Source organism: Coenobita brevimanus, chromosome 67, assembly GCF_032717465.1.
Source record: "Coenobita brevimanus isolate Jiangsu-jjx chromosome 67, ASM3271746v2, whole genome shotgun sequence".
Taxonomy (NCBI): domain Eukaryota; kingdom Metazoa; phylum Arthropoda; class Malacostraca; order Decapoda; family Coenobitidae; genus Coenobita; species Coenobita brevimanus.
Genome location: NC_137020.1, coordinates 21,308,871 through 21,326,478, shown reverse-complemented (window position 1 = coordinate 21,326,478; position 17,608 = coordinate 21,308,871). Strand labels below are relative to the sequence as shown.

Sequence of the window (17,608 nt, the reverse complement as noted above, 5' to 3'; positions counted from 1 at the left end):
CCAGCAACCTTTCTTCCCTGCTGTACCCTTTCAAGCACTTCACCCTCCAAACCTCCATCCTTACTCATCACACTACCCAAGTACTTAAACGTACTCACATTTTCCAATTCCTCACCATCCAACTGTGTAAGGTACTTGGCCCTAATACCAGGCTTCCTAACCCACTCCTTTACATCATGCCAAAGTCTTTCAATGTTTTGTGTATGTACCTGAGGATTTTCAGGATTCACAAAATGTTCGCTGTGATTTACGGCATCATGCGTGAACCCCTCTTAGCCTAGTGTGGCATATGCACGCCAACTATCACTGTAAATCACAGAGCCAGGCTGTACGTATCTGTTAATAATGGGTAGGAGGGTGGCACGGTCACGTTTTTCACCAAATGATTCAAGGAGAGGGACCACAAAAAACTTTTTTGACTTTCAATGCCACCAAAGAGCCAGGTTTGCACCACTGTTCTGCCTCATTTGTATTTGCGACGCACTATTAATGTTCGTCTATTTCAACGACAATTCCGGGGCCACCCATTGCACTCTGGTTCTTGAACCAGTTCTCACACTCTTCAGAACAAAAACTCCTCCAGTCTATATTAGTTTTTCTAGAAAAAGGCAAGTTCTTTACCACAGGTTCATGTTCAAAGTGTTTTTGGACCCAGAGGTTTATAAAGCACACTATCTGCCATGCCTTCAGATGTGTCTTTGCTAATAAACTGCCTTTAAAATTACTAACAGAAAAGTTACAGTTTTTCCTTTTCTTACTCTTTGCCGTGCCATAAGAACGAGTACACCTCCAGATATGTTTGTTTTCACGTAGATGACACGACTTTTGGCATTTCTCACATAACACTTGCGAAGGCAGGACTCCATGTTTTCATAGGAAATTTATCCTTCTCTTGTTCTTTTGCCAGTATTTTTGTATTATTTTATGGTGCAACGGACCACACCCACTACACTGTCCTCCCATTTCCATGTCTTGATGTGGACTGATGCTTTTGAAATTAAAACTCTGGGGCGACTACCTCCCGTCACTTCATCACGTTATTTGGAAAACAAAAGTAATTGGTTAGATTAATTACACGTTATCATGCAACGACTGCCGGCTCCCACCAGCTGCAGCTAACAGATCTACGAACACACAACGGCCATGGGACGCTACGTTCAACATCTCCACCGGAGCTAAGTCTGAAGTCAAGTTCTGGAAAATTTTCAAAAATCATTTCCGACGTTGTTATAGGCCTACATATGCGGCACCTATTGATGGGGATCAAAATGCTCAGAAGAGAGGGATTTAGAGGATAGTAAGACTGAAAATGCTGAAAGCCATATTGGTCCTAACCTTCACTAATTCTACCATTTTTTAAAATGAAATTAACCTTTATCAGTGCCTATTTATTCAAACCTAAACAAAATTTCCTTAACTTTACCCAGCCCTAATTATCATAACCTGACCCAGCCTGTTTTATGCTAAGCTAACCGATCCCATAAATACGGTAATCATAATCTTGTCTGCTGATGGATCCTCTTCATACCAAAAAGTGCACTTCTGTACGCCTTTACAAGGTTACTAAATCAGTTTACAGATACCAGCAGGTAAAAACTGTATTGTTCAGTGAAGACAAAGGGAACAGCAAGATTTGGTAAATGAAATTTGCCAGTTAACTTTCGCTTACCAAGTGAAGTACTGTACAGTATTTGAGAAGGGAGGATTGTGAATGAGCTCATAAGGGTGTGCTGGTCGTACTAGTGATAGTTTGGATATAAATTGTCTTAGAAGTGTGGGAACCAGGAACCTTGGAGGTGGACATGAGGAAGGACCCATTCAGGGTGAAGAGATGGCTGCAACAACACCACAACAAAAACAAGCCAGGAGCACCCAACAACATAGGCCTACCGTACCTCACCAAATGCAAGTACGTACAGATGAGTGTGCATGTGGGTCTCACCAAGACTGTATCTACATCCATTGTTCAGGTGGCATCCCAAGTCTTTTCAAGGCGAAAGATTTCCTGAAGGATCTGGGAAGAAAAGTGGAGGATCTGGAAAAACAAAAAGCTGATGTAAACACATGGGTAGAAAAACCAGAGGATAATATTGAATATAAAGATAATGATGCATTTGGAGAAGCTGTGTGGGAACAGATCTGTGAATTTCAAGCCGATGAACAATAAAAGGCATTCTGGAAACCTAATATAATAATCCATGGGCTGGAGGAGTCAAAGGCAGAAGACCCGAATGAGAAATTCAGTGAAGATGTACACAAGGTAAAGAATATTGTTAGGGACTTGGGGATCTCAGATAATGTTGAGATAAGATCGTTGACTAGACTAAACCTCCCACACTGCCAAGGAGACAAAAGTGCCCACAACAACAACAGCAAACCAAGACTTCTCAAAGTAGTTTTAGCAAATAAGGACCTCAAATGGAAAATCTTTAAAGAAAACAAATAAAGCAAAGGAAACAGCAACCCAATTGGGACCTCCTGGACTGGAAGTTTATAGATAATGCCAGACCGAACTTCCAAGGAGAGACAGGCTTAGGTAGCTATGCAAAACTTGATCAGGAACGTGATGAGAAAAACAAGTCTCTTCTCAACAGTGGATTCAGGGGAAAAAAGTAGATAATATCAGGGGGAAAACTGAAACTAATAGCTGAGCAGCATGCCAACAGTCAAGCAGCTGATTCACAGGGAGCTCATCCAAAAACCCTAACAGATCTGGAGTTGATAGCTGGCCCAGGAAACCAGTCACCTTCAAATTTTTTGAACCACAGCCAGTCACCCCTCCAGAACAATCTGCAGGTGATAGCATTAGAACCAGTAAGTCAGATGGGGCCCCAAAATGTATATTTACCAATCTGGATGGTATTAATACTCACTGCAAAAGTAATCTCCTAGATTTAGCCTAGTTGTAAAAAAGGAAAATGCTCATGTTATTACTGAAACCAAGTTCTTAGAATTTGTCTGCACGGTACGTTGATTATAACTCTTGTGCCATTTATAGAAAAGATAGGCAAATGTGCTGGTTGCGGAGTTATTATTTTAGTTCAGAATGATCTTACTTCTTCAGAATACTCAAATGTGAAGAAATAATGAGACAGTAGCTTGTATAGGCTAGGTGAAATAGAGGGAAACTGAACACTTTTAGGATGCATCTATAGGCCTCCAAATTCTTCATGAGAGTATAACCAGAGTATAAGACACTCACAAGTCAAATTGTCTAATACACATGTTACCGTAATTAAGCTTTATTATGTGGTGATTTTAATTTTAAGGAAATTGATTGGGGGAATCATTTTGTGGAAGGGAGTGTTGAAAGTGGAAGAAGCAGGTTTTATGCCGCTAGTCAAGATGCGCTCTTATACCAACACGTCAAGGAATTTACTCATGCACGTGGGAGTGACTACCACACACTTTTAGATCTCGTTTTTACCAGAGATGAACTAGAGATAGAGGACATAGAGAACAGAGCTTCACTAGGAACTAGTGATCATAGTGTACTAGTTTTTAGTTGCTTGGTGGAAGGGACCCCACTCAGTCACCAACCCAGCAACAAGAGGAGGTACTATACACAAAAAAAAAAAAAAAAAAAAAAAAAAAAAAAAAAAAAGAGGAGACTATACACAGGCAACCACAATGTATAACAATATACCTAGCCTAAATTGGGAAGATTTTTGACAAAAGAATGTCAGTGAAAAATGGTGCATCTTGTTAGGACAGTACCACTCAGTTGTCAACATGTGTGTACCACTGCAAATAGTTAGCCTATTCCAGTAGAATCAAAACACGCGCCAAAGTGGATGACCCAAAGAGTTTTAAATATGACCAGGAAAAAGGAGGAAGCTTGGAAGAAGTACCAAAAATGGAGATCTCAAGCCAGATACAACAACTACCGGTACTGCAGGATAAGAAACGAAGCAACTAAACCTGTAAGGGATGCGAAGTACTCCTTTGAGAAGAAGCTCGTTTGCGAGGTCAAAGCTAGCACATGCTTTCAACGCATAGGGCCTGTGCCTGCAGTATGAAATGGATTAAGGAAGAAGTTATGAAACTTAAAAGAGATGATGGGTCCCTGTCAACTAGTACTTGTACTATTGAGTCTTGTGAGATCTTAAACAAGGCTTTCCAGAAGGTATTTACCAAAGAAGGTGATGGTCAGATCCCAGATGTCTCTACCTTTGAAGGAGAGAATTTATGTCAATATGACTTTAGCATTGGGGATGTTCAAACAATGCTTGAAGGACTAAGGGCTGAGTTGGCTCCTGGACCTGATGAAATACACCCCATGGTACTGAAGGAATGTGGAGCTGTCCATGCTAAGCCTCTATGTATGCACTACAGATCATCGCTCAGTACAGGTGAAGTACCAGAAGTTTGGATAAGAGCCAGTGTTAGCCCTATCTTTAAGTGGGAAAAAGCTAACCCCCTTAACTACTGACCAGTCAGTCTTACTTCTGTTCCTTGTAAAGTATTAGAAAAACTGCTAAGAAGGAGCCTTGTTGTCCACCTGGAGAAAAATCACTCAAAAGCCTTCAGCACGAGGTTAGATCAGGAAAGTCTGGCCTAACACAATCCTTGAATATCTAGAAGAATTGGAGGACGCAATAGACGAAAGAGACTGTTGTTGTAGTATACTTGGACAGTAAAAAGGCTATTGACACTGTCCTACATTGTCGTGTCCTGGCCAAACCAGGTGCTGTTGGTGTGGATGGTGAAGTACCATACTCAGGTGGATTAACAGCTTCTTGAGAAATAGAAAGCAGAGTCAGCATCAGAGTAACCCGTTTGGAATGACTACAAATGTGGAGTCCCACAAGGCAGTGTCTTGGGACCAGTACTGTTTCTGGTTTTTATTACAGTAATAATCTTTTAGAAGGAACTTGTTCAAGTGGAATGCTCTTTGCTGATGATGCAAAAATTTACCACAGGATGAAAACTCCACAAGATGGTATTACCTTGCAGGAAGACCCGAACAAACAGAGGGAATGGAGTGAGAAATGACCACAGCAGTTTAATGAAGAACAATGTAAGGTTATGCATATTGGGAAACAGGACCCAGGATACAAATACTACATGGAGTCTACTCCACTCACCACCACTGTTGAAGAAAAAGACTTGGGAATCATCATCACCCCTGACTTGAAACCTACTGTACAAGTGGCCAAGGCAGCAACAAATACCATCTCAGTGGTGGGCCTCTTAAAGAAGACTTTCAGATGTCTGGACCCTGAAATGTTCCTGCCACCGTATAAGGCACTACTCAGGCAACGACTTACTTACGTCATCCAGGCGCGGTATCCTTATACCAGGAGGGACATACTGAAATTGGAGCAGGTGCATTGTCGAGCCACAAAATTAGTTCAAGATCTGACTGAGCTTCCATATAAATAGAGTTTGACTCGCCTTAGTATCGCATCACTAGAACAGTGCAGGATTAGAGGGGATATGATTGAAACATACAAAATACTGAAAGGCTTTGACAGGGTCAGGGATGGTTGTTTCCTGCAGTTAGGACCAAGGTATATCCACCTTGAAGCATGGGGACACACTCTAAAACTAGCAAAGCCCCGACACAGAACAACCTAGAGGAATAACTTCTTTATTACGAGAGTGATAAAGGTAAATGGAGTAGTCTGTCTGAGTCTGTAAATAGTGGCCCCAGTATTAACATGTTTAAAACTAAGTACGATCAGCATTAGACTAAGCTGTTGAGAAGAGGCACCTTGCACCTTGATGAGCTTTGACTCTCTTGACTCTTTTACGATCACTAAAGTACGGTAAGCAGTCACTAAAGAAGAGTGTGTAAGAAATGGAATCTAAAGGTGATTGTAGGGAAGAGTAAAGTTATGGTCTTCGAGAAAAAGGATGTCGCAGGATGTATGGTGAGGTTGGGTGATGAGGAAATGGAAAATGTGAGTGCATTTATGTAGCAACTTTGGTAGTATGATGAGTAAGGATGGCAGTTTGGAGGGTTAAGTGCGTGAAAGGGTACAACAAGAAAGAAAGGATACTGGTCCTTTGAAAGCAGTTATAAGAAACAAGGAAGCAAGAATGGAAGTAAAAAAGTCACTGCATGAAAGTATTGTGATATCATACCAGCTCTAACGTATGGAAGTGAAGCTTGTACCTTGTTGGAAGGAGACAAGTCAAGAGTGAGAGCAGTGGAAATGAGTTATTTGAGAGGAGCATGGGGAGTTACATGGAGAGACAGACTGACAAATGAATAAGTGAAGGATCATTGTGGTGTGGATGTGGATGTGATAGAAAGTGTTAGGAGAAATACATTGAAGTGGTTTGGCCATGTGGAGAGGATGTAGAGTGAGAGACCAATGAGTATGTGAGTTAGGTGGGGGGGATAGGGAGGGGGTAGGCCAATGATGAGGTGGAGGGATGGAGTGGAGAGGTATATGAGAGAGAGGGGTGTGAACTGGGAACAGGGCAGTGAAATGGTGGGGGACCGGGTGACATGGGGGTGATTTTCTTGTGGCCGTGTTTTACGGGATTAAGGTGTCTGAGAGTAGATAAATAGAAAAATGTTTATTACTGTAATTTTTAAGAGTTGGCCCATGTTTCCTTAAGGATTACTTTTTTCTTTTTACCTTAGCCCTTCATGGCTTTCTTTGGGCTAGCTATTTTCTTATTGTGTTTTCAAGTTTTGACATTTTTTTATTTCTTTTAAAAGTAATGAAAAGCCTTTCAAAAGTGTTGTTTGTTCACAATTCCTACTGGTGCTGAAGACTGATGGATGCCATCTTAGAATGCTATTTTTGAATGGAAATATCTGTATCAGTGCCTATTATCCAAACTTTGGACCGAACAATGGACTTGTATGGATTGTGACATGGAATGTAACGGGTACAAATGATGAGGTGAAAGAGAAAGAGAGATTGTCCAGGTGCATGAGGATGCAAAAGTGGATGTGTGTAGATTAACGGAAACTAAATGGGGAGGTGAGAGAATGAGAATATGGATGGGATATATGCGTGGGAGTGGGTGAGAATGAGAGGGCAAAAGGAGTGTGTATTGTTGTGTGCAAGAGGTGGAAGGAGAATTTAAGAGAGTATGGATCACTTGGCTGAAGAATTTTGTGGGTAAGATTGAAAGTTGGAGGTCAAATGTGGGTGATTGTGTGTGTGTATGCGTCAATGCAAGATCGTTCAAGCAGAGTATGAGGGGTAGACTGTAGCACCAGTCGTGCAGGGCAGTACTTCCAAGGTGGATAGAAAACTGATGTCAGGGAGAGCTGGAGCTCCAGTTTCATCAGCCCTCGGGACTAGTTCCTGACCATCCCCCTTTGCTGAAATTTTTCAGTATTTCAGTAACACAGAGAGTAGCCCAGCATGCTCTCCAATACAAGTTTCTCTAACTGTCAACACCAAAGTACATGCACAGTACACATTACACTTCCTTTTCAAAATTAAAAAAAGAAAAAAAAAAAAAGGGAAAATGGTGCACCCATATCATGCCTTGGAGTCCCCGGTGGGGGGGGGACCATCCCCCTGCTCCCAGTGATGACTCTTTGATCTGCCTGGATCCACTGTCTGACTCACTTCTTCATTTCTGCGACATTCGCGGCTTTTCCTTTAACCCCTACGCTGCGGGGATGTATTAGCCGCTCCTTGCACGTCCCACAGGGATATTCGCGTTCTGACTTACTTTTTAAAAATATTTGCCAAAAATCAGTTATTAGTCCTAGAATATTAAAATTTTATATGCATATGGCACATACCTTCAACTTTCTCCTGGGATGTTTGTTGAGCCTTCGTCGACAACCGTAGGACTTGTGGAGACTTCTGAAGTTGGGTAACGAAGTCTCCACTTTACACTTCCCGACACCCCGCAGTATGATTACCACAGCCTGATAACATCGCTAGAAACACTATTCTATCATTTTCAAGTAGTTTGGAATCCATACTCCAAAAAAAAACACTGTGAAGCAATGTAAATTACGAGCACGTACGAGCTTCCCACCTGTGCTCGTTCCCCGCTGGTATTCTGTCATTTATTACTCATAAACACACTCACACTTTATATTCCTATTACTTTATTACACTTATATATATCTACAGTATTTATCCATAAGTTTCCTTCAGTAATAGTACTTTATTTTCACTCCAGGCATTCACTTTCTCGTTCAGTAAAGTACGTAGAGAGCCAAGGTTTCACTTTCACTGTCATAACTTCAAGTATTTGTACTCATATTCATATATTACTAATTATTGACATTGCTATTTACATTTTCTATTGTATTTCCAATATTTACACCTCTGTTTTATTTACGCTATGTTATGCACTGTCACTTGCAGTAACTTATAAAACTATATTCCACTGTTCAGTCATATTTATATCCATTAGCATTACACATTATTTAACATTATTTACATTTCCACTTGCACTGTTATAGAACTGCTTCAGGCTGTGGTAATCAAAGAAGCATGTTATGCAGAGGGGAACCTGGCACTAAGCGCCCTGCCAAGAGGTGCGTTTGCGCTCAGGTGTGCGTCTGGTGGTATGTGCACACACCTGGCACCTGTAGATTGCAGCCTTCCTCTTCGTTGTGGCAGGCATTTGCACCAATCTGTGCCGATCCATGTACGCCCTCTGCTCAAGTCTCTCAGGAAGTCTAACAGAATGGTGCCTTGGAGCTGTTGCTGTCACCCTACCATACCTTTCAAGCAGCTGCTGAACACAAGTTCTGGTGAACAACCTCAGGGAGAAGGACTTGGGTGGCACTACCTTCTTCTTGTGCAGGATGAAGGCGTTCAGCATCGTCATATCAATGAGATGCAGAAAAACTTTCCTGTACCACCTAGTATTCTTCCTGAGGCAGTCATTCTCTCCAATCATCATGTCGGACTTGTCCACCAGCCACATCTTGATATTATAGTCGATGACAGCATCAGGTTTCCTCATAGGTTCACCTGTCCTACGGTCGACCTTCCCACTGTCTTTCATTTCCCTCTTGTGTACGGCGGTGAGCATGTGCAAGACCCTCTTGTCATGCTACTGTATTGCCAGCATCTTCTTAGACTTACGTAGGGGCATGTCTCCTCGCTGTGAGTTTCCTGCCTCTGGGAATTTAGGGAAGTTGGCACGATTGCTCTTGACAGTGCCGCAGGAGCTGATGCCGTGCTCTGAAAGGTATTTTGCAAGTTTCGGTGCTGTATAGTAGTTGTCAGTGTACAGCACATGATTCCCACCAAAATACCTTTCAAGCAGCACTTTCACTACACAGCCTGAAAAGCCAAGGGGGGGTGTTTTGTCCAGATTGACAGTGCTGGCTGAATAGATGACGAAGTCAAGGATGTACCCCATCTTATGGTCGCACAGTACAAAGAACTTGATTCCAAAGCGATGACGTTTGCTTGGAATGTTCTGTCCAAACATCAGACTTCCTCTGAACAGAACCAAGGATTCATCTATGACAGTCTTCTGAAATGGGTGGAAGAATGGCATAAATTTATCCTTCATTCTGTTCAGAAGCTCCCGAATCTTCCAGAGTGGGTCAGTCTGGGAAGGTACATCGTTGTTGGTGAAGTGGAGGTTTCCCATGATGTTACGGAAGTGATCTCTGGCCATGTATTTATTGAAGTTGGGTGAGGGTAGTAAAGGGTCCATGGACCAGTAATCTTCCAACTAATGTTTCATTGAATGGGGCATGAGAAGCATGAGGGTGAAGAACACATACAGCTCCTGCATTCCAAGCACGGTCCACTGTTGCATTTTCGCTGCACCTGCACCACTTGCAGCACATTGTGACTCGTACCTGTTGGTCTCATCACATATGTGCTGCATGACTTTGTCATCGAGGAATGACAAAAGGAAGTGCACACACTCAGCATCCCCGTCAAGAGTGAAGGCAGGCTGTATCCCTGAGGAACTCTCGTCAAACTGGAGCTGTTCAGGCACAAAAGCGGAACCTTCTGTCCACATAAAGGCATCCAGGGTTCCCTCTCACGGCAGTGTAGGGTGGGTGAGGGTGGAGGGTGGGTGTGAGGCAGACTGGGCTGTTTCAAGGTCACTCCGACTGACCCTAGGTTGCCGTGTAGCACTAGCAGCCCTTACTCTAGATGCTACTCTAATTTTACGACGAGTCAGGGATTTACCTCGTCCCCTATGGCCTGCCTTCACTGTAGGTGCTGGTGGAGACTCTGATGATGAAGACTCAGGAGAAATTTCTGCTGAAGAGGAGGAAGAAATTAGTGAAGTCGGGTTGGGAGAGCGGGGAGGTGATTCACCTCGGTACTCATGGCGGGCTGGGTCATGCAGGTTCATTGTTCCGGGGCTAACCTGCCACCTCTTCACTCCCTTCCCACATTCCTTCCCTTCCTGCACTAAGGGCTCCTTTCCCTTGGAGCTAGGACGAACTTGGGACACTGAAGCATTCGTACTGGCAGTTTCTGTCACGGTTTCCTCCCCAGGCTCATCACACGATTCACCTGAAAGATCAAAGTCACTATCCATCATTATCATAGACAATTCAGCCAGTTCACGTTCAACGGCAGTCACTTAGGCCTTTACCGCTTCCCACACGAGGTTTAGTAGGGGTAGAGGTCACAGGGCCTTTTGCAATGGGCGCAGAAGCGGCGGAAATGGAGGAGCGTGAGTGCGACATGATTTCACCTCAGAGGACGACACGGAACTGAATAACGCAGTGTATATGGGCAGCCAAGGGTTGACAATGTCAGTGTTGTGACAGCTGCTAATTTATATGCTATGAAATGATTGGTAGGAAATCTAGACAATACATAATAAATTAGGTAGTTCCAGGTGAATGTAAATATCACTTAGGCTTCTCCTTTCCTTTCTTATATATATTTTTATTACGAGAATAGATCATACGCCACATTTCAAGAGGAAATTAGCAGGGAAAATTAGCGAAAGAGTGCACGTGGGGTGTTACCAGGTGATAATTAGCCAATTCTAGGTGTATGGCACTATCAGTTATGTTATTTCTTTTTATATATATTATTTTGTATAACAATAGGGCATAGGGCTCATTTCAATGGATGAAATCAGTGGAAAAATCCGGGGAAGATTTGCTTAACGCAGCGCGGCCAGGCAGGCGAGAGGAGAAGGTAATGGAGGTGAGGTACAGAGGGGAGTCAAGAACAGGGAAAAATGGCTAAATTGTCAACAATGGATGGGAGTACAGATAACATTAACAGTGCTGACTATTGTTGGACACTGGCAGTACTGATAGATGATACAAGCCACCACTTGAAAGCCCGGGCAAATTCAAAATAGCACAGAATCACAAAAGTGACGCCCCGCGGTATGATCCATTGTGGCCGAGCATCTCGAAAGTGACGCCCTGCGGTTAAGGGATTAACTTTCTCTTTGTCGAACACCACCTCTCGTACTCTAAACCTCACCTTTTCTTCCTTACCAAGACTCAGCTGTCTGAGGCAACTGACAGCAAACCCTTTCCTGTATCCTCCTACATTCTCTATACTCATTTAAAAGCCAAAGGTGGATGATGTGTATATGTACACAATGACCTATCTTGCTCTCCTGTTTCTGAACTTGATTCTTCTGAATTCTCTGCTCTCTGGCTTTGGCTCTCCTGTCATTCTCAGACTAAATATATCTGCGCTGTTTACTTATCCTCTAATTCTACTGACTATCAAAAATTCTTTGACTGTCTTCCTTCTATGATGGAACACATTCTATCCATTTTTCCTTTCTCTGAAATCTCCATTCTAGGAGATTTCGATGTTCACCAGCACCTTTGGCTCTCCTCTCCTTTCACTAATCCACCTGGCAAACAAGCCTACATCTTTTCTGTCCTTAATGACCTAGAGCAGCTTGTACAGCACCCTACCAGTATCCCTGACCATCTTGGAGAGAGCTTTAACATACTTGACCTCTTCCTTACAACTAATCCTTCTGCTTACTGTTAATCTTTTCTCTCCATTGGGCTCCTCAGATCATAACCTTATTACCTTAACCTGTCCTGTTGTCCCAGTACGGCCTGTGAACCCTCCAAAAAAACGTTGTCTGTGGCACTTTGGAGCTGTGGACTGGGAGGCCCTCAGGCAGTACTTCTTTGATTTTCCCTGGAATGATTATTGTTTCCGTGGCCGGGAGCCATTTGAGTGTGCCTTGCGTATTACGGAGGTTATTCTCTCGGGCATGGAAACATATATGCCTTTCTCATATCGTTTGACTAATGCAGGAAGCCTTGGTTTAATCACACTTGTTCTAATGCTGTCTGCAACAAGGAGAGGGCCTATAAAAGGTACCGGAGCCAACCCACCCCTGAATCACATCTTGTTTATGTGTCTGCCTTGAATCGTGCTAAGTCTGTTCATCGCTCTGCTAAAAATACTTTCATCCGTACTCAATGCTGTCAACTCTCCAACTCGAATTCTTCCCGCTCCTTCTGGTACCTTGCCATTAACCTTTCTAACAACTTTTCCTACCATGCTTCCCTCCTCCTCTACTCTGATGGCTCTGTAGATATTTCTTCTACTGATAAAGCAAATCTCTTTGCTCAGACTTTCTCCTCTAATTTCACATTAGATGATTCCAGTGCTGTTCCTCCATCACTTCCCCCCTCTGACTTCCTCATGGCTGACATTAAAATTTCTTCAGCTGATGTATTTTCTGTCATCACTGGCCTCAGTACTAACAAGGCATATGGGCCTGATGAGTCCCTCCTGTTGTCTTCAAGACCTGTACTTCTGTGCTTACTCCCTGCCTAGGCAAACTCTTTCGCCTTTGTCTATCAACTTGTACCTTTCCTTCTTTCTAGAAGTTTGCTCTCATTCAGCCAGTTCCAAAGAAGGGTGACCATTCCCAACCCTCTAACTGACGTCCATTTGCTTTAACATCCTGTGACTCAGAAGTTTTCGAGTCTGTTCTTAACAGAAATATTTTAAAGCATCTTTCCTATCACAAACTTCTTTCTGATTGTCAGTATGGGTTCTGTCAGGGATGCTCCACTGGCAATCTTCTCACCTACCTTTCAGACTCCTGGTCATCCTCCTTTCGGGACTTTGGCGAAAGCTTTGCCATTCCATTTGACATCTCAAAGGCTTTCGATTGAGTCTGGCACAGATAATTAATTTCCAAACTGCCCTCTTACACTTTCTATCCTTCTGTCTGTGCCTTCATCTCTAGCTGCCTTTCTGATCATTCTATAACTGCTGTTGTAGACGGCCATCGTTCTTCTCCTAGATCTATCAACAGTGGTGTTCCTCAGGGCTCTTTCCTATCACCAACTCTCTTCCTTTTATTCATCAGTGATCTTCTAAGCTGGACATCTGATCCTATCCACTCGTACGCTGATGATTCCATGCTTCACCTTTCCATTCAGTTTCCGCAACGTCCATCTCAGCAGTTACTTCAACAAACAAGGGATGAGGCTATGGCGCACCTGATGTCTGACTTGGCTCGTATCTCTGACTGGGGTAAAAATAATCTTTTCGTTTTTAATGCATGAAAGACTCAGTTTTTACACCTATCAACCTGTCAGAATCTTCCACAGGAATACCCACTTATGTTTAATAATATCCAGCTCATTCCTGCATCATCCTTGAACATACTTGGGGTTTCATTCACACGGGACCTATATATCTTGAAAAGATCGTATTGCATCTCTTGTAAAATCTGCTTCCAAGAGATAAGGTGTGTTAAGCTGACTCCATTCCTTCTTTAGTCCTGCACAATTGTTGACTCTATACAGGGGTTTTATCTGCCTCTGTGCGGAGTACAACTCTCATGTGTGGGGAGGCTCCCCACGTACTGTACAGCTCTTCTCAATAGGGTGGAGTCAAAGGCTATTCGTCTCATCAACTCTCCTCGTCTTACAGGCTCCCTTCAACCTCTGTCTCTTCGCTGCACTGTTGCATCTTTATCTCTTTTCTGTCTCTACTTCAGTGGTCACTGCTCCTCTGAATTGTCTGCTTGCATCCCTCCACCTCTACAGTGGGCGCGTAGCACCCATCTAGCAACAAACTCTCATCCCTTTTCTGTCCAACTCTAATGCAAGAGTTAACCATTACTCCCAGTCCTTCATTTATGCAACAAGTCAGCTCTGGAACTGTCTCCCTCTGTCTGTATTTCCTACTTCCTATGATCTCCAGTCTTTCAAATGCAGTGTGTCTAGGCATCTTGAAATGAATGGATCTTGAATTTGGCTCTCTCTTGTATTGTTTTTTTTTTTTTTTCTTGGAACATTTTGCAAGCTCAGTCTTTGGTTTCTTCTTCCTTGCATTAAAAAAAAAAAAAAAAAAAAAAAAAAAAAAAAAAAAAAATGAAAGAAGAGTTCTGGACAAATTTAGAAGCATGCATTGAAAAGTTTGAAAGGAATGAGAGAGTGTTTTTGATTGGAGATATGAATGGAAAAGTAGGGAATGTGAAGGTGGATGGAGTAATTGGTGAGTGGGGTGTTCCTGCAAAAGTGGATGAGAATGGCAGTGCCCTAGTGGATGTTTGTGTTGGGAGAGGGTTGGTGATAGCCAGTACCCTCTTCAGGCACAAAATGATCCACAGGTATATGTGGCAAGTGATGAGAAGGGTGAGTGATGAACTGAATGAATGGAAGGCAGTGATTGATTATGTGTGTGTGGATGATAGAATAAGAAGGTGTGTAATGGATGCAAGAGCATATAGAGGTTCAAGGAGTTGACTTTCTGACCACCACTAGGTGGTGGTAAAAGTCAAGGTTGAAATGAAGTGGAAGAATAGAAGAAGGGGAGGACAGGAGGAAGTACGGTAGTTCTTACAAAGAGGGTGGAGGGGTTACAAGAGGATGGAAACCAGGCAGAATATAAAAGGGAAGTGGAACAGTGATTGGGTAAATGTGGTCTGGAGCAGATGGGGGATGTGGAAGGTGTGTGGAAGATATTCACAGAAGAAATCTGTACAGCATGTGAGGTGGTGTGTTGGGTAAACAGAAGACAAAAGGGTGTGTGTGGGATGCATGGTGGAATGAAGAGGTGAGACAGGCAATGGCATATGAGAAGAAAGCATATACAGTAGTGAGTGGATGAAAAACAGGGGTGTGGAGGAAGTTGAAAGACAGAAGAGAGAGTTATATAGAGAGAGGAAAAGAGAGATGAAAAAATTAGTAAGAAAAAGTAAGAAGAACGTGGATGAGGAATTTGGAAGGAATTTGATTGTAAAGTGGAGGGAATGTAAGAAAATGTTCTGGAAAGAGGTAAAGTGAGTTAGACAGGGTGTTAAAGAAGTTAGTAGGGGAGTGAAAGATAAATATGATAGATTACTAATGGGAGAAGGGAGAAAAAGTGAGCAGATGAAGAGAGCACTGTAAGGAATTGTTGAACATAGAGAATAAAAGTCATGTGAGTGTAAGTGGCTGGGGAACGGCTGGGAGAAGGAGGGATTTGTGAAGAGAGGCCAAAATCAGTCAGATGGAAGTTGTGGAAGCAACGAAGAAAGTAAAAAATGGGGAAAGCCCCAGGAATTGATTGAGTGTGTGATGAAATGCTAAAGCATGGGGGAGAGGTAGTAGTAGAGTGGGTGTGGAAGATGTACAGATTGGCCTGGGAGGAAGGTAAAGTCCCGGAGGATTGGAAGTCAGGTATAATTATTCCCCCGGACAAAGGAAAAAGAAGTGTGTGGTAATCATAGGGGCATTTGTCTCCTTAGTGTAGCTAATAGGAAAAGTATTTGGTAGGATGCGTATTGACAGAGTTAGGGAAATAACAGAGGAATTAGTTGGAGAAGAACAGGGAAGTTTTAAGAAAGGAAGAGGTTGTGTAGATTAGATATTCATTCCTAGGTCTTTATTAGAAAAGTTTCTAGATAAGGGAAAGAAGTTGTATGCAGCCTTCATGGGTTTGGAGAAAGTATATGAAAGGGTGGATAGTCAAGGATTGTGGAAAGTATTAAGAATGCATGGAGTAGATGGGAAGTTGTTGAATGCCGTGAAGAGTATGTATGAGAGTTGCTGAGACTGTAGTGCGTGTGGACAGTGAACTGAGTGAATTTTCCTATTCGAAGGTTGGATTAAAACAGGGATGTGCCATGTCTCTATGGTTGTTCAGTCTGTATGTGGATGGGGTTATAGAAAGATGTAAGGTAGGGCAGTGGATGTTGGAGCGACCCTAATGAGAGAGGGCAGTGTGTGGAAACTCCCTGTACGGTACTGTTGTTTGCAGGTGATACTGTGTTGTTAAGTGAAGATGAAGGGGAGCTGCAAGGCTTGGTGAGTGAGTCTGGGAGAGTGTGTAAGAAATGGAAACTAAAGGTGAATATAGGGAAGAGTAAAGTTGTGGTCTTCAAGAGAAAGGAAGTCACTGAATGTACATTGTGGTTGGATGAGGAGGAAATGGAAAATGTGAGTGCAGTGTATGTGTACACAGTGACCTGTCTTGCTTTCGTGTTCCTGAACTTGATTCTTCTGAATTTTCTGCTTTCTGGCTTCGGCTCTCCTGTTATTCTCAGACTAAATATATCTGCACTGTTTATTTATCTCCTAATTCTACTGACTATCAAAAATTCCTTGACTGTCTTACGTCTACGATGGAACACATTCTATCCATTTTTCCTTTCTCTGAAATCTCCATTCTAGGAGATTTCCATGTTCACCACCACCTTTGGCTCTTCTCTCCTTTCCGTGATCCACCTGGTGAACAAACCTACACCTTTTCTATCCTTAATGACCTAGAGCAGCTTGTACAGCACCCTACCAGTATCCCTGACCACCTTGGAGAGAGCTTTAACATACTTGACCTCTTCCTTACAACTAATCCTTCTGCTTACACTGTTAATCTTTTCTCTCCATTAGGCTCCACCAATCACAACCTTATCACCTTAAGCTGTCCTGTCTCCGGTACGGCCTGTGGACCCTCTAAGGAAACGTCGTCTGTGGCACTTTGGAGCTGCAGATTGGGAGGCCCTCAGGCAGTACTTCTTTGATTTTCCCTGGAATGATTATTGTTTCCGTGGCCGGGAGCCATTTGAGTGTGCCTTGCGTATTATGGAGGTTATTCTCTCGGGCATGGAAGCATATATGCCTTTCTCATATCGTTTGACTAATGTAGGAAGCCTTGGTTTAACCACGCTTGTTCTATGCTGTCTGCAACGAGGTGAGGGCCTAAAAAAAGGTACCGGAGCCAACCCACCCCTGAATCACATCTTGTTTATGTTTCTGCCTTGAATCGTGCTAAGTCTGTTCATCGCTCTGCTAAAAATACTTTCATCCGTACTCAATGCTGTCAACTCTCCAACTCGAATTCCTCCTGCTCGTTCTGGCACCTTGCCAAAAATCTTTCAGACAGCTTTACCTCATCATCCTTCCCTCCTCTTTTCTACTCTAATGGCACTATAGCCTTCTTCTACTGATAAAGCACATCTCTTCGCTCAGAGTTTCTTAGACGATTCCGGTGCCGTTCCTCCATCACTTCTCCCCTCTGACTTCCTCATGGCTGACATTAAAATTTCTTCAGCTGATGTATTTTCTGCCATTGCTGGCCTCAATACTAATAAGGCATATGGGCCTGATGGAGTCCCTCCTGTTGTTCTCAAGAACTGTGCTTCTGTGCTTACTCCCTGCCTAGGCAAACTCTTTCGCCTTTGTCTATCAACTTGTACCTTTCCTTCTTGCTAGAAGTTTGCTCTCATTCAGCCAGTCCCAAAGAAG

The 17,608-nt window shown here is 43.0% G+C and overlaps 1 protein-coding gene across 1 annotated transcript in view; it reads left to right on the top strand.

Moving 5' to 3' along the window:
- Positions 1 to 1,790: 1,790 nt before the first annotated feature.
- Positions 1,791 to 17,608, top strand: part of spartin — a 556,986-nt gene continuing 541,168 nt past the window's right edge. The window contains exon 1 of the mRNA XM_080276831.1: positions 1,791 to 1,909. Within this exon, the coding sequence (XP_080132957.1) occupies positions 1,832 to 1,909 (78 nt within the window). The 5' untranslated portion in view covers positions 1,791 to 1,831. The remainder of the gene's footprint in view (positions 1,910 to 17,608) is intronic.